Genomic DNA, 22,603 nt, shown 5'->3' on the forward strand with positions numbered 1-22,603 from the left:
ATTAGTGAATAAGATATTCCAATTATCATTTAAATTAAAGTTTTCATCGTAGACTATGAATGATTTTCTCGATTCCTTTTTGATAGATGAATTTATCGAGTTGATGTACATCAACTTGATAAATTCATCAACGTGTTGTCTATTATTTAAGTTATACTTTACAACTAACACGTTAATGATTAATCAATTTCTTTGAGCTATTGCCTGTTTGTTTAGAATTATTTAACATCAACGTGCGTTGGAAAAATGGAAGTCTTTCTTTTAATTCTTTCAATAAATGCTTTCAAGGTAGGAGTGTCAATATAGGTTTTGACACGCGGGTCGACCTGCGACACGACACGAAAATTCGTGTTCGGGTTGACCCGCAAAAAAATCTGTGTCGTGTTCGTATTGGGAAAAAATGACACGTAAAAAATTCGTGTCGTGTTCGTGTTTGATGTATTCGTGTTCGTGTCGACCCGTATTTTTTTTAAATTATTTTTTTTAAATTTTTTATTATTATTTTTTTAAATTTTTTTAATTTCGATCCATTTTTTTATTTTTATTTTTGTCAATTACCGTTTTGACCCTTATTTTGCGTGTTATTCGTGTCGTGTCGTGTCAACCTGTAAAAAATTCGTGTCGTGTCAGTGTTGAAGATTTTGACACAAATAAAAATTCGTGTCGTGTTAGTGTTAATGTATTCGTGTCGTGTCGAATTCGTGTCGTGTCAACCCGTTTTGACACCCCTATTTCAAGGTATGTGTAATCGTGGGCTTTACGGTAGAAGAAATATAAAATAAGAGTTTAGTGTTTGTCCTTTTAAAAGATATGGAGTTAGGTCATATTAAGTAAGAGAAAAACACAAGCAATGAAAATCATGAAAATAAAAAGTGAGTGGTTTTTATTAATTTAAATTTTAAATAAAAAATAAAAAATTGTACATTTCTCTCTCTCTTAAAATAACACAACTATATGTCCTTTATCAAAGAACAAACTTTTTTTCCATAAAATAAATATAACGTTTTCGTTGTTTATAAGTCAACGTGAGGTTGGCCAATCCCTTGTATGAGAAATTATTGTGTGCTTAGTGTTTGGTAGATTTATATTCATTTTTCATATTTTGATATTTTTATCTTCATTAATGATAAATCACTATTTAGTTTTTTCTTAGAAAATTACGATAGTAAATTTTTCTTCCATCATGTTATTATTTTCTTCCTAAAAGGGTGTGTCATACTAATGAATGAGCTGTTAATGAAGGGCAATTCTGATTATTAAAGCTGAATGCATATGAAATGTGCAAAAGAGGGGAACGCAGAGAATTTAAAGGGAACTAATATATTTTACCAAAAAAAGAAAAGGAACTAATATAGTTAAAATTTACATACAACTATTCTAATTCACTTGTTAAAAAAAATGAATAAATAAAATTAAAAATTGTTATATTAAATTTTTTAAAGATAATTAAGATTTTCATAAGTAGTTTATAATGCTTTTCAAAATTTTGAAGACATTCATGAATAAAATATAATTTGTTTAAGTTGCACTTTGAATTATTGATAAGAGCTGCCATCGATGACCGCATTATTAGCAAGGAGCCAAGGAGGAAGATGGTGTTTGTTGACATTAGCATTTTATTTAAAGTTTTCATTTAATTTGAATTCCTGTTTAAATTCCTTTTTTTGCATTCAAAAAAATTTTAATTAATGAGTTTGGTGTTTGTCATTTTAAATGACATAAGTTATATCATTTTTTTTTTTGATAACAAGTTATATCATTTTAGGAGAGAGATAGACCCAAAAAATGAAAAATCATGGGAGAGAGAAAGTGAATGATTTTTTCTAATTTAAATTTTAAATAAAAAAATTTATTTTGTATTTATCTCTCTTAAAATGACATAATTTTATGTCATTTAAAATGATAAATATTTTTCCCTTAATTAAATATCTCTCTCTGACCCACCTCACATTCCAGATTAGTCATAATCGGCTCAAATAATCTAAACTTGTGAGGATACTAGGGGAGCCATAATATTTTGATTAAGAATATTTTGATAAAAAAATTTAAAAGAAAATATTTATATAAAAAGCAACAATGTTCTCTGCAAATTTCCAATATAATAAAATAAAGTTGTACAAAAAAATAAAAATAAAAAGTATCCATGAAAATGGTCCGACACAAACAAATAGAAAAAAAAAATGTGTTAACAAAAACAAAACAAATTAAACAAATAACTTTTTAAGGTTGTTTGTTTTATTATTTATAACTACAATATGTTAACAGGATATAATATAAAATCATAGGCTCGTCGCATTCAAAAACTTTTGAGTTGAATTTGTTGCTTGTCATAATATTAGAGTTTCTGTGACCACCGAGTCATGAGTTCAATCATCAACGCTTTCAAATGTTTATATACAAATACGCACACTTCAGGTCCAAAGAATTCTCACGTGTGGATATATTAGAGAGATATAATATAAAATTATTGGAGAATATTGAAAGTCAATCCCTTATAAACTTAAATTTTTGGATTGAAATAGTTCTTTACATAAAATAAAAACAAAAAATAAAAATGCTTGTTTTTTGTTTTTCGATTTATTTATTGGTTTGTGTGTTAACAAATTTTCCAGGAATTAAAGCATAACTTAACGGGTAAATAAAACATAAATTAAAAACAATACATAATACCCCTCAAATTATTTATCTTATCTCCGTCCCATGAACACACCCTCAATACCCTTCTTTCTCCGTATACTCTATATATATATGCTGCTGCTGCTGCTTCTCCCAACTCATACTATAAACCTCCTCCACAAGCAACTGTGATAACCAAATTTTCACAGACCAATGAGCAATTCAGAGATGAAAAATAGGTAGGTTTGAATAATGAATTATGTACGTGTTGTTCCATATCAATTCATTCTCCTACAAAATTCTTTATATTATGCTTAATGTTATCATTCATATAAATAATTTTGTATATTATGTGTGTGTGTGTGTGTGTATATATATATATATTTATGTGTGCATTGTGTAGATCAGGTGAAAACATTTGGAATCTAAGCTCTATGGGTAGAATTGATTTTCTAACCTAACTTGTGACACAAGCATATGTAGCTTTAAACAATTAACATCTCTCTCTAATCTTCACTTAGAACTTTATATGTATTTGTTCTTCTTTGATCACTCACTTTGAGATTTAGTTTGGACATACAAGGCTTCTATTTCATGCAGATCTGTATCTTTGAACTGTGAAGCAGTTTTATAATTATTTATAATAAAATCTGCAACTGCATGTGCAAGTGCATATTCTATATATCTTTTAAGGAATATGCTAAAAATTATTGATGTATGAACAATATTTGCTTCAAGGTTCATGAATGATTTTTTGCTAACCAAATTTTTATAATAATGTTAGCAAAAACATCATAAGAATTTATATTTAAATTAAGCTTTATGGAAACTTGTTGATGGGAATTAAGTTTTATATGAACTACAGGACATTGATTGAGGACATAAGGAGTCTGAGATTGATAACTGGAGTTAACACTCCATACCTACCAAATGGCCAAATTGATCTTGAAGCATATGATAAATTGGTGAATATGCAGATTGAAAATGGTGTTCAAGGGATTCTTGTTGCTGGCACAACCGGTGAAGGCCAATTGATGAATTGGAATGATAAAATAATGCTTATTGGGCACACAGTTAACCTTTTTGGTGATAAAGTTAAGGTTATTGGTAATGCAGGAACAAATTGCACATCAGATGCAATTAAAGCCACAGAGAGAGGTTTTGCTGTTGGAATGCATGCTGCACTTCATATAAACCCTTACTATGGGAAAACCTCAATGGAAGGTTTAGTTGCTCATTATAATAGTGTGCTTTCAATAGGGCCTGTTATTATATATAACATACCTTCAAGAACTGCTCAAGATATTCCTCCTAGTGTGGTTGAAATCTTGGCTAAAAGTTCTAATTTGGTTGGTGTTAAAGAGTGTGTGGGGAATGAAAGGGTCAAAGAGTATTCAAGTGAAGGAATTGTTGTGTGGACTGCTAATGATGAAGAAAGCCATGATGCTAGATGGGATTTTGGGGCTGTTGGAGTTATGTCTGTTGCAAGCAATTTGATTCCTGGTTTAATGAGAGAACTCATGTTTGGAGGAAAGAATCCTACACTGAATTCAATGCTCATGCCTCTGTTTGATTGGCTTAACTTAGAGCCAAACCCAATTGCTTTGAACACTGGTCTTGCTCAACTTGGTGTTATTAGGCCAGTTTTTAGGCTACCACATGTGCCTCTTCCTGTGGAGAAAAGGATAGAGTTTGTGCATTTGGTGGAGGTAATGGGTAGAGAGAATTTTGTTGGTGATAAAGATGTTGAAGTTCTTGATGATGATGACTTTATCATTGTTGGTAGATATTGATTTTTAGATTACCTTCTTTAATTCTTATTTTGTGTTACTCTTACTACTGTTGGGTTTAATTTGTATCCTTTCTAAGGTTTGTCAAAGTTTGTATAAGAACCAAATCACGTACCATTGTATCGGTTCAAGTAAAGTGAATAAAAAAAGATTTGGTTTCTTTTCAGTCGATCACTTTTTGTAGCGGGACACTGGTTTTGGACTTTTTTTTTCTATATATATATATATATCTACCTTCATGGATTATACGAAGGATTTGAACTCAAAACCACTTATTAAAGAAAACAAACTCCTTAATTATCATATGAATTAATGCTTGTTGGTTGGTTTTATTAGACTTTTAGTTACAACATGTGTCTGAATATGCATTTTGTTTGACTTAAATATTAGCAAAAAAATTATCATGGACGCCAACAAAAACAAATATTAGTAAAGAAGTGATCATAAGCTTATTTTTGCCCTTGGTTCTTGTCTGATTTTTTTTTTTAGATGTTTGGTCATGTTTTTGGGGTAATTATTTATTAGGTTATATGTTAGTGGTTACAAAATTGTTGTTGAAATTGAGAATGGTTTAAAAAATTATTTCTGAGATCATATTAAAACCCAATCAATATTATCACGGTAGGAGAATGCTATAATTTAAGGTTGGGCTTCCATTAATTAGTATATATATTTGGTTTTATAAAATGATTTAAATAACCAATATATTTTCCTAAAAGTTCATATTATTTGTATGGATTTGGGAATAAATACCATATATCAATATATGATCATTAGGTTTAAACCCAACAAGTACACTCAGTTATGGTATAATTAACTATAAGGTCATGTAACTTAAGGTCCATTATGGATTTAATGTTGTTATAAGGTCAGGATTTCCACTTGACACTTCTGGATAAGCTTTTTTTTCCCATCGACATCTCTCTTCAAAGAGAAAGAGTAAGAAGGAAATATCCTATTATTGGAAGGAACATATGTATACGATTTTATTTTTTTTATATACCGACCTTAATTATCTATTTGAGGTAATTAAGTTGGCCCTTCAGATATCTTCGTGAGTTTTAATTTTTTGAGTCGACTCTAAGACTAATAATATCAAGTTAGGATTTAGTCACAGTTGAAATTTTTTTATCCCTCTTCAAATATGTACACGAAATCTTTTAAAGATTTTGAAAGTAATAAGTGATCACTAACATGTCTCCAAGGTATGTAATTATTTATAATTTATGATGTGTTCTAAATTCTAATATTGGCATGCCTTAGTATGTGTTATTAATTTATTTATTTTTATACATTATGTGTTATTAATTCTAATCCTTGGTATAACTCTATTTCTTTCTTTTATTTATATTTTCATTTATGTCTCAAAAAAAATTTCAATACATTTCAAAAAAAGATGTACTCACTCGATTATATATTCTCGTGCACTAAAATTTTGTTTCACCTGCGATTGCCCGGATCTAACTATGCCTCACAACCCTATACGCTAGTTCGGTAGCCATAAGCCAATTAACGTCGCGGTTGATGCTACCCCTCTTCTATGCAGTTTATGCTCCTGTAATAAGTATGGGGGAGCTGAAACCTAGGTCTATTTGATCAGTTTAATTATACTTAAATAGAGAATCCTTAGCAGCATTCATTGTTTTTTTCTGCTATGTGGGAGCTGAAACCTAGGTCTATTTGATCAATTTAATTATAATTAAATAGAGAATCCTTAGCAGCATTCATTGTTTTTTTCTGCTCCATACTATGGTGCATGACATGAGTTGCTTAGAATGATGCCACGGTTTACGTGGGTTCCGAAGCCATGACCAAATTGAAAAATATATGGAGTTTGGAGTCCGTTATCTGATAGTTGCAAATTCATATTCGTAGTCACGATCACACAAATCATTAATATGAAAATGCACATTATGAAGCAATTAGATTTGGTCAAATTAATGGTGAGGAATTTAAGTATTTTATATTAGGTGATGTGTTCAATTGTTCAATTGTCCTTTATATATAAAATAAGGGTTTTGTTTTTCTACTCATGTAGCCGAAGATGACCAAATTTTCCTGCACATAGAAGTAAGCTGGGTCCCACTAGTTTTTGTGAAAAAAATAAATAAAAAAGATTAGGCACGCTTTACGAACTGAGAGTGACATAAGTTAAACAAATTACTACAACAGAAGAATACATTTTGCCATAAAATAAAAATAAAAATTGAACATTATGTAATGGCCAAGACTGATAAATTCCATTTAAAGATTGTTTGATCGCTAAGATGTACGTTCAAGAAGGAATAATTGCTCACCCGGGATTTTATACATTGGCATATTATATAAAGGTAAAGATAATAATGTCTTTTTTCCCGAGTAATTTATTATATAGAAAAAAATTATCTCATACATATACATATTAAATGAGAGAGAATAAAAAATAAAGAAAAAAAAAACATATAATAAGTCCCATCTCTAATTTGTGTGTGCATAATTTTTTTTTTCTTAGAAGATATTTTCCCTTTATTATAACAATGTCCTTTGATTCTCTCTCATCTCAAACTTTAGTCTTGCTTTGTTTTTAGCTATCTTTTATATATCTTATCTTAATGTCATATCTAATAATTACACTTTTTATATAATAAAAATTTCGTCGCGACTTTCTTTGAAATCAACTACTCTATGTAAATTGTGTTTCAGGATCATGTTACTTTCTCTCTCTTTTTTTAATTCATTTTATGCTTGAAATCTCACATTCGTATGCCTAGTTATACTATGATAACATATGGGGTTTAAAACATTTTTGTGTCTGATCATATATAACAAGAAAAAATATTGTCGGGTTGGGTAACTCCAAAAAAAAGAAAAAATATTGTCATTTTAAAAAATATAAAATTATGTCATTTTAAGTGAAAAAAAAATAAATTATAAAAAAGAGAGTGAGAGAAAAAAGTTTTAAAGATATAAATTTTATTTCTTTGTAAGAATAAAAGGACATAAAATATATCATTTAAAATAACACATTTTTTTCCATATAGCAATTACGTAATTGATAATTGAGTATACTCAAACATGTACTCAAAATCCATCCTGAAAGATCACATCAATATATATCAATCTTACTTGAAGTTATTATTAATCTGAGCATTCAAACATAATTTAGGGTTAATAGAGATATAGATCTTTTCCTATAAAAAAGTGAGTATATAGTTATATTATTTGATCATAATTATTTATTTTCACTTATTGCTAATGAGATAAGAAAAAGAAAAATATATAATTTTTAAATGAATTATTGTGATCAGATAATATTGTCGTATGATATTTTTTTATATAAAAAAACCAAAATCCCGATTAATAATGCTCAATAATAGGAAAATATTATATTAATTTATGATAATGACATAAAAAGTTGGGTCCTCTGTGCAATTACAGTGGCCGACCGCCAGCATTTCATTTGTTGTCACAGCGTATCCGTGATTGCCCATAGTAGGTCCCCAGCATCTGTGGTTACTCTATGATTAAGAAGTTTTTTATAATAATAATCATGTTTAGAAATTTATTTTAAAAAATGATTTTGAAAAATGTGACTCATCAAATAACAACCAAACTAAAATAAATAGCTTAATCTTTATTTTATTATTTTTATATACTAGTTTTTATTTGCAAAAGTTAAAGTAAATTTGGGCAAAGTTTAGTCAACAATAAGAATCCGAGGTAATTTACCATATATTTTTTAGAAAAATGTGTGTCATTTTAAAGAACATAAAGTTAAATTCTTTTAAAATAGAGATAAACATAAAAAGATGTGAGTCTCACCTTTATTGTTTCATCTTTATTTTTTGAGATAGAATATTGTTACTGCCAATTAGTGGTACAATCAATATCACTATCAGTTTGTTTCACAGTTAGATCGATTATGTTGATCCAACAACGGTTATATTTATTTTTACATTTATGATTTCTCATATTTATTGTGAAATTATTAAATATGAGAAATCATAACCATACAAAGGTGAAAATAAATATAAAGTATTAAATATATGGAGAAGAAAGAAGATTTTTATAAAGTTAAATTAGAACCGTTAAATCAACATAATCCATCAAATGAAACAGTGACCAAAATGTCACAGTTCCAAAAATTAAACACCTAAATGCCATGCAAACCGTACAAATTTCCAATATGCCACACTGTGTAATTCATTGATGTGGCACGTTTTTTATAGCCACCTAATTCGCTACTACCCGTAGCAAATTAGGTGCTTAAAATGTCTGTCTGCTCTGAGTAAAAGTATGACATGTGGCAAAGCATTGAGTAATTCGCTAGCATACCTAGGGAATTATATCCAGAGAGAGAAACTAAAAAGTTAAAAGTACTTCTAAGAAAGGGTTATACATGTATAATGTTACATGAAAAACACTATTTGGTCCTACACAAACATAAAAGAAAAGAGAGAAAATGAGTTGAGGAAAGAGAAAATAAAAAATTGTGGACCCCATGTCTGTTTGTTTATGTAGGAAAAGAAGCTTTCATCATGTTACATAATAGATACATTTCCCTTTAAGAAATATGGGAAAGTGAGGAATACATGCAAAGTGTATTAAGATTGTAGCATTGATTGTGTCTCATATTGGTCTTCTACTTTTAGGGGACGTTTGGTATATGAGAATTTTTTTTTTAATCAAGTAAATGTAATTACTAGAAAAATGGTAGGAAAGTTTAAAAGAAGTTGTTTGGTTGACCAAAATATTACTGGAAAAATTAAGTTAAATTATATGAGTCCATGTTTGGTTGAAAGTAAAATATTGATGGGGAAATTGGTATTAATGACCAGAATAACCTTTATTTAAATTTTGCTAAAGTTACAAAACGCTTTCCCACTGTTCATCCACTTTTTGTTAATGACAAGAGATGATGGGGTAGTTGTGTGTGTACTTTTTGGGGTAGTTTTGTCATAATAATCGTTCACTTTTTGCCATTTACTTATGCTTGTTGAAATACCATGCTCAGATTGGTCAAGTGGCACAGTGATTTTTCTGCTTTTTTGCACATGTTTTACAATAGCTAGGCAACTGTGAAAGATGGGTATATTTTTGCTTCTCTTCTACCAAACGAAGAAAACTTAATATCCCACTCATAGATTACTGAGAAACCTGACAAAAATCCTGAACCAAACAGCCCCTTAAGAAAACATACGTGTACTTTTATCTCTCTCTGGACATAGTTCGCTAGGTATGCCAGCGAATTACTCTGTGATTGTCATGTCCTACTTTTACTTTGAGTAGACTAACATTTTGACCATATAATTCGCTATTACCAGTAGCAAATTAGGTGGCCATAAAAAACGTGCCACATCAGCGAACATAGTTCAACTACAGTGGGTAGCAAATTATGCCGCATGGCATATTGAAAATTTATACTATTCGCGTGGTATTTTGATGTTTAATTTGGAGAACAGTGTCATTTTAATCACTGTTGTTTTCCATCTAATAGTAAAACAAACTGGTAGTAGTATTGATAGTAACACTAATTGACAGTAATAATATTCAATCTCTTAATTTTTTAATAAGACTCGTATGTTTTTATGTCTATTTTTTTTTTTTTTTTGAATCTCTTTAAAAAATCTAAGTTTCTGTCTTTTAAAGAAACACGTGCTTTTCCCATATCTTTTATATTACTATTTATTACATTAGCCTTTTTTTATTTAAATTTTTATTAAATAAATCAAATAATAAATGGATATATACCCCTCACAATGATCCTCTCTATGACCTCTCGCATCATCACATCTTGAGGACACTACTCTCTCTCTTTCTTCCCGAACTCTACTCAACTCGCTCCAATCCAAATCGTTTTTCGGAGCTTCAATCGGGTCTGATCTTGGACTCAGTCGGGTTCGGTTTTTGATTCGGTTTGTTCGGAACTGCGTTCAGTGATGGCCATGTGGAATAGCCATAGTTGTGACGTGTTGTTGAGAGGTTTCGGCTCCCGTGGTTGTCGCTCCTTTACCAGCAATGTCAACCAGAGGTTAATTACGTTGTTTTTGGTTTTTACTTTTTTTTTTCCCTAGTAAATTAAACAAATAAATCGCCTAGTTTATTTAATCCGTTGTTTATTTTATTTGCTGGTTTTTTTGTTTTTGACAGTGATTTATTGATATATTACCATATAATAAGTTTCAAATGACCGGTGTATCATGATCGCACTAGTTGGCCTGGATATATAAAAAAAAATATAAATATAAATATGTAAATTTAATTATATTTTTTAGATCTAAAATAAGTTAAACAAGATTTATTAAATAAGCCTAAAAATTATTGAATCACACTTTTACAAGTTCATAAAGCACAAATAAATAAAAATGCAGGCTATTATTATGTTAATTTAAATTGTAACTCAGAATCACCATAAGCATACCTTTCAATGACATTCAAAAGGCTAGATGTTTTGAATTCATATTTTTCAAATTCATTTACATTGAAATAACATATGTCATATTCTCTTAATTTATTGTTTCGCAAATTGCTTCAGTATTAGAAGCTGAAATTTGAGGTCATTGTAAAAGAATATACTACTAGCAAATAAAATTACAAAAAAATTTAAAATGAGTTCTACATTTTTTTTCTAACAAGATGAAACAATTTCTATTTCTATTATATTTTATTTTTAAAAAAATGAATGACCCTATCGGGTCACCGATTTTGACCGGGTTTGATCAGGTTTTGGGTCGCGCCAGAGTTTCATAACACTGGTTTATATATATATATATATATATATATATATATATATATATATATATATATATCAGAAAAATATTTATGCAGTTATTGCAGATAAGTTTTCTGCAGTTACTGAAGATAAGCTATCTGCATTTACTCAAAAAAGAAGTCGTTTCAGGATTAAAATATTATAATTATAAAGACTATAATAACCATGAAATAAATTAAAATTACAAAAACACTATGATTTCCGCTCCAAAACGATGTCGTATTACTTCTCCTTTCACATGAGAAGGCCACTTTCTTCGATTTTCGCACCAACCATTTTTTATTTTTTCTTTTTCTTTTCCAAGGTGGACTCCACCTCTCTAGGGGTGTAAATGAGTTAGGCCGGCTTATAAGGGCCTACGATCTAACCTAAACCCTAACCTATATTAGGTCAGACTTGGCCTATGACAAATAGTAAAATAGAACATATCTAGGCTTTTAAAAAAATCTATTTAGAAAACAAGCCATAGGTTTTTTAGTACATATCGGACCTATAAGCCTACAGGCAAGCCTTTATCATATTATTTATTTTAAATAAAATAATTAAAATTATTATTTCAATAATTTTGAATAATAAAGTATTATTATCTTTGGGATTGAAAGGTTAAAAATTAAAATGATAAAAGCTATTATAACCATGAAATTAATTAAAATAGCAAAAATATCTTAATTTCAGTCTCAAAACGATGTTATTCTGGGCTCATTGCAGATAATTTATCTACAATCACTACATAAAAAAGAACCCATATATATATATATATATATATATATATATATATATATATGTATGAGTTTGGTGTTTGTCCTCTTAAAGGACATATAATTGATTCTTTTAAGTGAAAGAAAAAGATACACAATGGAAAGTGTGTGTTTTTTTATATAAATTTTAAATGAAAAATACTAGTTTTAATTAAAATGACCATCATTTAAAAGGATAAATATTTTTTCATATATATATATATATAGAAAAAATGTTTATCCTTTTAAATGACATAATTTATATCCTTTCACTCTCACAAAGAGATGAGACCCACACCTTTATTTTTTTTTTGTCAACTCTCTCTCCTCCTTTATCTATCTCTTTCTCTCTCTTAAAATAACACAATTTTATATCCTTTAAAATGATAGATATTATTTCATATATATATATATATATATATATATATATATACGCCAAAAATTGTGTCGTTTTGATTAATGAAAGGTATTTTTGTAATTTAAGGTGAATTAATGAATCGTGTTTCCGTAATTTTGTTTATTTTTTTATCATATACATTTTACTGAAACACCCTTCATTAATCACCTAAAATTACATAAACACTCTTTATTAATTAAAACGACGTAGTTTAGGGTAGTTGTAGATAACCTTATCTAAAGTGGCAGTAAAAATATGGTTCCGTAAACTGTTTTTTTTTTTTTTTTAGATAACCTTACCAAATTACGTAGTTTTTTGTATTAGTTGCGTATCCTAATCGTTTTAATATTTCTTTGTATGACCCAGGAATTCATTTTGGAAGCCTCCACAAGCAGCTATGATACCCAATTTTCAACGCCCAATGAGCACCTCAGAGGTGAAAACAAGGTGGGTTTTCCACATCGATTAAAAAAAAGTGCTTAAAAAAGTTATTTGATAATTACAAAAAAAATTTAGTTTAAAAGTTATTAAAAATACACATTTCAATAAAATTATCTCTTTTTAGTTTATCGCTTTTTATTTAAAAAAAATCCACACAATTCAAGAAAAACAGATAATAGCTTAAAATAATATATAGTAGCTTTTAGCTCTTAACTTTTTTTTTTATTATAAAAAATAGTTTTTCACAAAATCTGTTTGACCTAGCTTATACTTATACATAATTTCTAGCTTAAAAAACGAGAGGATTTAATCAGGCATTAGTTCGGAACATTTTGAATCTATGCGCTGGGTAGAATTTCTGGAAGCTAAGTCTAAGGAATTGATTTTGCAATCTAACTTGTGACACAAGCATCTCAACCTAATCTTCACATAGAACTTAATATGTATTTGTTTTCCCCCTTTATCATTCACTTTGAGATTTAGTTTGGACATCCAAGGCTTATATTTCATCTGCGAAGCAGTATTATAGTGATTTATGTCATAAAAGTCTGCAACTGTGCCAATCTATATTCTAATTTTTTCAAGAATGTGCTAAAATATATTTATGTATACAGTGGCGGAGCCGGGCTCAAATTTAAGTTTGGGTCAAAAAATTATACGTGTATTTTTTTTTAAATTTTAATTAGTTTATATCATAATATATTTAAATAGAGAAAAGATCCGTTTACAAATATCTTTTAAATTTTTTTGCAAATTATACTATATACTTCCGAAAAACATAGTATAACTATTCTGGAAGTACATAGTATAGTTTGTAAACAAAAAATTTGTAAATATAACTCTCTCTATTTAAATTATATTAAATACAGAGCACTTGAGCAGGCAGTACCAAGAAGAATTATAATTTTATTAATTTTTTTTATACAAGTAAAAATTAAACACATAACCTAATACAACTTATCCAAATCTCTTACCAAAAATATTTTAAGTTTTAGATAGGGCCAAATTATAAATTGTAGCCAGGGCCAAATTATAATTTTAAACCAGACTAAATTATAATTAATTATATAATTATATATAATAAGTATAATTTGTTAAAATTTAACCCGGTCAAAGCCACACTCAGAAGGTACGTGGCTCCGCCACTGTATGTATATAAGGTATGCTTCTAGCTTCATGACTGCTTTTTTGTGTGACTGGTTTTAGTTTACAAATCTGAAATTGTTAACCAATTTTTTACAATTATGTTTGCAAACCTTGGCACAACGGTTGGTGTTGTTGCCAAGTGATGGAGAGGTCACATGTTTGATACATGTAATCAGCCTCTTCCTCTTGCAAACGCAAGGTACTATTGCATATTATAAACCTTACCGGACCCTGCATAGAGTGAGAGTTTTATAGCATCAAGTTGTGTTATTTTTTTATTTTTTAATATTTGCAAATAGGGAGAGTTATATTTACAAATTTTTACAAACTACACTATATTCAAGAATACTAGATTATACTATGTTTCGAGAATACTAGGTTACACTATGTTCTCCCAGAAGTACATAATGTAATTTGCAAAAATTTATAAAAAATTTTTGTAAACGGATCCTTCTCTTGCAAACATCATAAAAATATGTAAAAATTAAGGTTTGTGGAAACTTGTTCCTGGCAATTAAGTTTTATATGTACTGTATTTACAGGACATCGATGGAGGAAATAAGGAGTCTGAGGTTGCTAACTGGAGTTAAAACTCCATACCTACCCAATGGCCAATTTGATCTTGAAGCATATGATAACTTGGTGAATATGCAGATTGTAAATGGTGCTGATGGTATTGTTGTTGCTGGCTCAACTGGGGAAGGCCATTTAATGACCTGGAACGATCAAATAATGCTCATTGCACACACAGTCAATTCTTTTGGTGATAAAGTTAAGATCGTTGGCAACGCCGGTAGCAACTGCACAGCAGAAGCAGTTAAAGGCACTGAGCAAGGTTTTGCTGTAGGAATGCATGCTGCTCTTCACATAAACCCTTACTATGGAAAAACCTCCTTGGATGGTTTGGTTGCTCACTATAACAGTGTGCTTTCCATAGGGCCTGTCATGATATATAATATACCTTCACGGACAACTCAAGATATTCCTCCTAGTGTAGTGAAAATCTTGGCAGAAAGTCCTAACTTTATTGGTGTCAAGGAGTGTGCAGGAAATGAAAGGATCAAACATTATACAGATGAAGGATTTGTTGTGTGGAGTGCTAATGATGATGAATGCCATGATGCTAGATGGGATTGTGGGGCTGTTGGAGTTCAATCTGTTGCTAGCAATTTGATTCCTGGCTTAATGAGAGAACTCATGTTTGGAGGAAAGAATCCTACACTGAATTCAAAGGTCATGCCTTTTTTTGACTGGCTTTTCTCAGAGCCAAACCCAATTGGTTTGAACACTGCTCTTGCTCAACTTGGTGTGATTAGGCCAGTTTTCAGGCTACCATATTTTCCTCTCCGTGTCGAAAAAAGGATAGAGTTTGTCAAGTTGGTGAAGGAGATGGGTAGAGAGCATTTTGTTGGAGAAAAAGATGTTCAAGTTCTTGATAACGATGACTTTATCATTGTTGATCGATATTAAGTTACTGTTTCTGTTGGGCTATGTTTCCTTTTCAAAGGTAGCTTCCAAATGACCCAGCATAGCTCCTGTTCAAGTAAGCTCACTACAAGATATGGTTTCCTTTTAGTCACTGTTTAATTATAGTGGGAACTTGGTTCAAATCAGTTCCAACGTATATCTATCTGGTAATGCATTTTGTTGGAAACTTTGTTTTGGTATTGGCAAAAATTTATTACCCGCACAAATAAAAGATGTGTAACCTTGATTCTTAATAAATTTGGTGTAATCTTAATTTTAATTCCCAAAATGATGTAATTTGGACAAAGTCATGGGTTTCATTCGCCACTATGTAGTAAGATTATTTTTATTTTAAAAATAGTTATGGACATTAAACATGACCTAAACACGGATTAATTCTTAAGAAGTTATATGCATGAGATACGATTTAGTATTTTTTTTTTAATTATATAACAAATCGTATATATGGGCCAGGACTTGCACTAATGTAATTATTAAACAATTATAACAATTGCTGACTAGGACTCTTATGTCACTTATCTCTCTTTAAAAAAAATTATAATTATCTCTTCTCCTCACATTTTATTACAACCTTACTTGTGCTAAAAATATAGTTCAAATATGTACCTTAATATTCTCACCAATATAATAGGACAAAGTTATAAAAAAAAAAAAAAAAAAAACTCTCAAAACCGTCAACGCTTGTTCTTTTTCTCCTTCTTCCAACTCATTCGAAGCGAAATCGTGTTCCTGAGCTTCAATCGGGTCGGATCTTGGGCTCAGTGTAGGGTTCGGAGTTTGATTCGATAATTGATGAGAGTGATTGATTGCCATGTTGAAGAGCTATTGTAGTAACGTGTTGTTGAGACGACCCGGTTTACCGTTTTTTCGCTCCATCGCCAGCAATTGCAACAAGAGGTTAAATCTGATGTTGTTGCTGTGTTTTTTTTTTTTCTAAATTAGATAATTAAGCGCTTTGTTTATTTAATTTAATTTTTTTTCTGATTTTCTGTTGTCGTATTTTGTGTCTTGGGTTTGTTTCTCATGTTTTTAGTATTTTGTGTTATGCTGTGTGTGTGCTTTTAGTTGTGATTTATTGATATGTTAATAATGGTTTCTATTCTAGGTTGTGTGTGTATGTGTCTGTGTGTGGGTGTGTGTGTGTTTTTTCTAGTACAAATTAGTCCATGTATAAGACAAAGTTTGTTGGTAAGTTGTTTAGTTTGTTACTAAATGAAACAGACTGCTACTTCATCACTCCCTTTAAAACTTGCTGTCTTCTTTAAATGTTTTTGTTAGTTAGAACATTATGAAAATTATATTTATATTATATTTTAACACTTTATCGTTTATGAAATATGTATTTTTTTATATTTTCATGTGACATCCTCTCGTACCTATGCTTTAATTATGTATTTTTCTGCAGTTATTATTCATGATATAAATTGGAGGTTCTTAAAATGGTGAATTTGTTCATCGAAAATGCCATTGTTTAAATTAAAGCCATATGAGAAAATAACTGATGATAATGAGGAGGCAAGTGTGTTTAGAAAATATAGGATTGTCATAAACTAGGAGTCTCTTTCCTTCCTCTTAACCTGTCCATGATTTCCTTTGAATTTTGTCTGTTACAATATGCAAACGTAGTTAAACCTCTTAGTTGAATTTTATTTGCCTTTTTGGTTGTAATATAGTTCTGTCAGTGTCCCTTGTGTAATTAAATTTATATATTTGAGCAGGGATGGAAAAATAAAAAATTTAGGAAGGGAGGGCACAAGTTATACTTCAAAAAAAGGGGTAAAAGTTGAATTTGAATTATTTTTTGGACAATTGTGTTAAATCCTTGGTAGGGAGAGCTTTGCTGCCTATGTAGTTCTTCCCGACTTGAATTGAATTAATCGAATAATCGATGAACTGATAGATAATATACAAAAAGAATTAAATTTGGACAGCAGGTTTCACTTTCAGAAGTCTAAGATCAGTGATTGGTGCAAATTGCACAGAAGAAAGATGCCAAATCTTGTAGCCATTAATCCAAATTTTGGTTAGTTTAATCATTTTGAATATTTCTTTGTATGACCCAGGAATTCATACTGGAAGCCTCCACTATCAGCTGTGGTACCAAAGTTTTGCCTCTCAATGAGCAGCTCAGCGGTTCAAAATAGGTCGATTTGAATAATGAGTGTGCTATTCCATATTGATTCATTCTCCTATAGAATTCTATATTTTCCATTTTGTTATCATTCCAATAAGTTATTTTGTATATTATGTGTATTTATATGTGCATCGAGTAGATGGGTCGGAACATTTGGAATCTATGCTCTGGGTAGAATTTCTGGGAGAGTCAGGAAGTTGATTTTCTTATCTAACTTGTGACACAAGCATCTAGAGCATTGAACAATATCTCTCTCTAATCTTCATTTAGAACTTATAATTTCCTTCATCATCCACTCTGAGATTCAGTTTGGATATTCAAGGCTTATATTTCAGCTAGATCTGTATCTGTGAAGCAGTTTTGTAGTGATTTATATTATAAAATCTGCAACTGTGCAAGTTTATATTTTAATTTTTAAGGAATGTGCTAAAAAATATGGATGTATATATAGTATGCTTCTAGATTCATGTCTTCTTTTTTTGTTTGACTGGTTTTTGTTATAAAATTTGAACTTGTTAACCAGATTTTTACAATTATGTATGCAAACATCATGAGAGACTTAAGATTTGTGGAAACTTGTTCATGGAAATTAAGTTTCATTTGTACTGTATTTACAGGACATCCATTGAGGACTTAAGGAGTCTGAGATTCATAACTGCAGTTAAAACTCCTTACCTACCTAATGGCCAAATTGATCTTGAAGCATATGATAACTTGGTGAATATGCAGATTGTAAATGGAGTTGAAGGTATTCTTGTTGCTGGTTCAACTGGTGAAGGCCAATTAATGACCTGGGAGGAACAAATAATGCTGATTGCTCACACAGTCAACTCTTTTGGTGATAAAGTCAAGGTTGTGGGTAACGCCGGTAGCAACTGCACATCGGAAGCAATTAAAGCCACCGAGCGGGGTTTTGCTGTTGGAATGCATGCTGCCCTTCATATAAGCCCTTACTATGGAAAAACCTCATTGGATGGTTTGGTTGCTCACTATAACAGTGTGCTTTCCATAGGGCCTGTGATAATATATAATAATCCTTCACGGACTGCTCAAGATATTCCTCCTAGTGTAATTGCAATCTTGGCTAAAAGTCCTAACTTGGTTGGTGTCAAGGAGTGTGTGGGAAATGACAGGATCAAACAATATACAAGTGAAGGAATTGTTGTGTGGACTGGAAATGATAAAGCATGCCACGATGCTAGATGGGATTGTGGGGCTGTTGGAGTTCAATCTGTTGCTAGCAACCTGATTCCTGGTTTAATACGACAACTCATGTTTGGGAGTAAGAATCCTACACTGAATTCAAATCTCGTGCCTCTATTTGACTGGCTTTCTCTAGAGCCAAACCCAATTCCTTTGAACACAGCCCTTGCTCAACTTGGTGTTATTAGGCCAGTTTTCAGGCTTCCACATGTACCTCTCCGTGTGGAAAAAAGGATAGAGTTTGTCAATTTGGTGAAGGAAATGGGTAGAGAGCTTTTTGTTGGAGAAAAAGATGTTCAAGTTCTTGATGATGACGACTTTATCACAGTTGGTCGATATTAATTTAGATTACGTTTTACAATTCTTATACGGGGAATGTCATATTTACAAACTTTTTGTTTACAAACTACACTAAGTATAACCGGTCATACTTCAATCAAGAGTGTATAACTGGTCATACTTAGTGCAATTTATAAAAAAAGTTTGTAAATAGATCTTTCTCCTTCTTATCGTATGTTACTCTTTCTGTTGGGTTTTGTATCCTTTCTGCCAAAGTTCAAAAACCAGATCAGGTACCATAGCCACAGTGCAAGTGGACTCATTAAAACAAGATTTGGATTCTTTTCAGCCACTTTTTGTGGCTGGAAACTGATTCAAGTTAGTTCCAACTTATGTCATGTATAATAAGTGCTGGATCTCATTTATAACTTTCTAGTAGTTTTTTTTTTTTTTTTTTCCAGTTAAGTAGTGGGCATCAAACACTATTTATACATTAGTTTAATTTATGTCAAGTTCTATGAATTGCTAAGTCGAATGGATGGACCATGACTTGCACGAATGCAATTAAGCAATGTACTTAATACACTTTATAAAATATGTGTATTCAATTGAAAAGGTTATAAACATAATAATATTGTAAGATTTGTGATTATAAAAGACATTGTCCCATAACTTTATTTACCTTTCTTATATTAAATTTTACCCAAAAATGTAAAAGGAAAGACATGACTAATAATATAGTCATCTCTACACATATTATCAAGAAAACTAACAGGAATTGACAAATTAAAACTAATTAACATTGCTCATTGCTATAATATTCCTTGTAATGGTTTACAATTAAACACTTGAACTTATTGCAAGAAATTAATTTAACCTCAAACTAAGAAACAACACTAACAACATAACCTTTATCCCATATTAATTGGCGATGAACCCATAAAAAATAAGAACAAGAAAAAAAAATACATATAATAAAAATAAATTAAAAGACAGTTTAATAATAACAGACACTAACTTTTCCTACTGTTGGCCTTAACAAATAAACTGTATTAGCTAAAAGCTAGAGATTGGTTTTGTTCTTATTTTGTTCAGAAAGCTTTTTTTGAAGCTGAGATCTGTATTAGCTAAAAGCTAGAGATTGGTTTTGTTCTTATTTTGTTCAGAAAGCTTTTTTTGAAGCTGAGATAAGAGGGCCTGATTCTCTTTGTAAAGAAGCAGTGCTTGCTTCCTCAACTTCTCATTCTCCTCTATGATGCTTTTGTTCTCTACGCACAATTTCAAGTTTCTCATCTCAATCTCTGCCTTCACCACAATCATCCTTTCCCTCCGTATTGCTTCTTGAAATTTTGCTCTCCTTCTGTATGGAATATATATCATCAAATTACAAGGATCAATATCACACGCACAAAACAATGGATTTGATTTTGTTGCACTCCAAGTATATACGACTTTTTTACACTATCATTTAATCATGTATAGTCAAAATTATTAGAGAAGTTAAATTATCACTATCATTTTGTTGCACTTACAAAGTGTAATTGTTAGATAAATATAATATAAAATATTATTGTAGCCTTACCTAACAGCTTAAATTTTTGAATCAAAAGGATTCTTTACACTATAAAGTCTTTGTGGTCAAGTGATCACGAGTTTGATCCTCATCACTCCTCTTTCTATTAAAAAAATAATTAAATATTATAGGGTTTCTTAATATATGTTTACAGGGCCATAGCCCATAAGCATTGTCCAGTGACCTTACATATAGAGGATATTTAAAAGAAATATAATATAAAATCATTAATATAACATTCCCCAATTCTTTAAATGATGTGGGGGGACTCGTGAATTCATGACTTTTTCATTTATATGATATCATTCTTAATTAAGGTAAAACTTTATCATTAACACTTAAAATGTGAACTTCAAACGAGAATATGGCCATACAAGCCAAAAGAGACAACCAAAAAGAAAGATATGGTTGAAACTAGAGAAGTACCTATTGAGGAGGCTCAACCGAAGGTGCCGCTGCTTTCTTTTGGATGGACATCGACGATGAAGGGCAAAAACAAGAGGAGCATATGATGTCTTTTTTGAGGTAAAAGACTGCATACCGTAATTCTCTCTAAAACTTTGGGTCTCTTAAGAGAAAGGACTACAAGCTTGAGATAATATAAGGTTTATATTTGAAAATGGGAAATCAAGTAATGAAAGTGAGGTGTTACCCTTGAGCTTCAAGGAGTTTATATAACCATATAGGTGAGAAACTTGATAAGAAACTACAAGGGAAAGAAAAGTGACATATAGCTATGATTTTGTGTTTGAGAGAGAGAGAGAGTGAGAGAGACTTTTCATAGCAATGATGGCACAAGGACTCATGAAGTCATGATTACAAATGGGAGCAGGGTAAAGAAAAATGCTTCTCTTCTTTCTTGGCCTTTTTGATAACTAGGGTGGTGGGTAACGTAGAGATGAGGGCACAAAGAAAGAACTCCACTCCACACTACACTTGAAGTTGAGTTACACTTTTTTCAAATTTTAGAACTTTCTCCTTTAAGTTTCAAGACCGTTTAGGTCCTCACTATTACCATGGGGTCTTCAAGCTTGAAAGAGGAAATAGTTATAAAGCCACGTGCTTCGGTGAATAAATTGTTATGATAGTTATAGCATATATAAGACAATTTTAACATGATATTCCATGTGGCCAACCTGCATTTACTCATGTTCATTTAGAGTGGGCCATTGCATGGTTAGTTGTAGTTTCAAGAGTTATTGCTACACCAGTTTCTCCTTGCCTACTGTCTTCAGGTAGTTCCAAGCAGTAGATCGAAGTGCACTTGATAAGCACTTGATAAGCACTTGATAAGAAGAGTTTTGCATCTCTTGACCTATAAAGCACCGACACTTCAAAAATCCTGACGTGTCGTGTCCGACACTTCTTGACACTCACCGACACTCCAATACTCGTTGCAAAGACTCAAAAAAGGTTTAAAGGTTACGTTGCGTGTATTTTAAGTTCTAACTATTAGATTCGTTAGATTACGATTACGATTTTATTGAGTTTAATATAAACATTTAGGATATATTATGTTTTTTTGCAAAATTGTTGGGTATTATAAGTTTAGCTTTATTTTTTTGTTAAATTATTGAATACTAAATATAATATACACTACATAAATTAAAAATATTATATAATATCAAAACATGTTCTAACGTATTGAAATTTAATATTTTTTTAGAATTAACGTGTTGGAGTGTCGTATTTCATGTCCCGTGTCGGCGTCGGTGCCAGATAGGTTGAGACCAAACACAAACACAACAATAACCACAAAGTAAAAGAGACCGAGAAAAAAACAAAGGCACAAAATTCACTACCGTTCATTCATTGACGTCAGCAATATTCATTATATTCTTCTTACCCCGTCCATTAAATTTACAGGAAAAATACAAAGAAGTTTAAAAAATCCTAAATAACAACAACTATTCATGTGTTCAAGTCAAAACTAATAAAGAAAAAAATATATTCAAAGACACACAACAATACTAAGGTTGTCATTCAAATGCTAAGTATGAGTCATACCCAACGGCTCGACTAAATTAATTGGACAATCGATGAAAAGG

The 22,603-nt window shown here is 30.6% G+C and overlaps 3 protein-coding genes across 3 annotated transcripts; all 3 read left to right on the forward strand.

The window, feature by feature from the left end:
• The first annotated feature begins 2,814 nt into the window (after positions 1–2,814).
• LOC133293336 (4-hydroxy-tetrahydrodipicolinate synthase, chloroplastic-like) lies at positions 2,815–4,409 on the forward strand. Its single transcript, XM_061491888.1, has 2 exons — positions 2,815–2,855; positions 3,482–4,409. Exons 1-2 carry the CDS (start codon positions 2,830–2,832, stop codon positions 4,407–4,409), a joined length of 954 nt encoding a protein of 317 aa, XP_061347872.1. The 5' UTR covers positions 2,815–2,829.
• Positions 4,410–12,657: 8,248 nt separating this feature from the next.
• Positions 12,658–15,348, forward strand: LOC133293169 (4-hydroxy-tetrahydrodipicolinate synthase, chloroplastic-like). The gene is made up of 2 exons (XM_061491706.1): positions 12,658–12,738; positions 14,421–15,348. The coding sequence occupies exons 1-2, from the start codon at positions 12,689–12,691 to the stop codon at positions 15,346–15,348; spliced, it is 978 nt and encodes a 325-aa protein (XP_061347690.1). The 5' UTR covers positions 12,658–12,688.
• Positions 15,349–16,039: 691 nt separating this feature from the next.
• Positions 16,040–19,516, forward strand: LOC133292454 (4-hydroxy-tetrahydrodipicolinate synthase, chloroplastic-like). The gene is made up of 3 exons (XM_061490865.1): positions 16,040–16,263; positions 17,430–17,510; positions 18,118–19,516. The coding sequence occupies exons 1-3, from the start codon at positions 16,178–16,180 to the stop codon at positions 19,043–19,045; spliced, it is 1,095 nt and encodes a 364-aa protein (XP_061346849.1). The 5' UTR covers positions 16,040–16,177; the 3' UTR covers positions 19,046–19,516.
• The last annotated feature ends 3,087 nt before the right edge of the window (positions 19,517–22,603 follow it).

The sequence above is a fragment of the Gastrolobium bilobum genome, unplaced genomic scaffold, assembly GCF_033153095.1.
Source record: "Gastrolobium bilobum isolate Gb01-03AN ecotype WA unplaced genomic scaffold, APGP_CSIRO_Gbil_v1 utg909, whole genome shotgun sequence".
Classification (NCBI taxonomy): Eukaryota; Viridiplantae; Streptophyta; class Magnoliopsida; order Fabales; family Fabaceae; genus Gastrolobium; species Gastrolobium bilobum.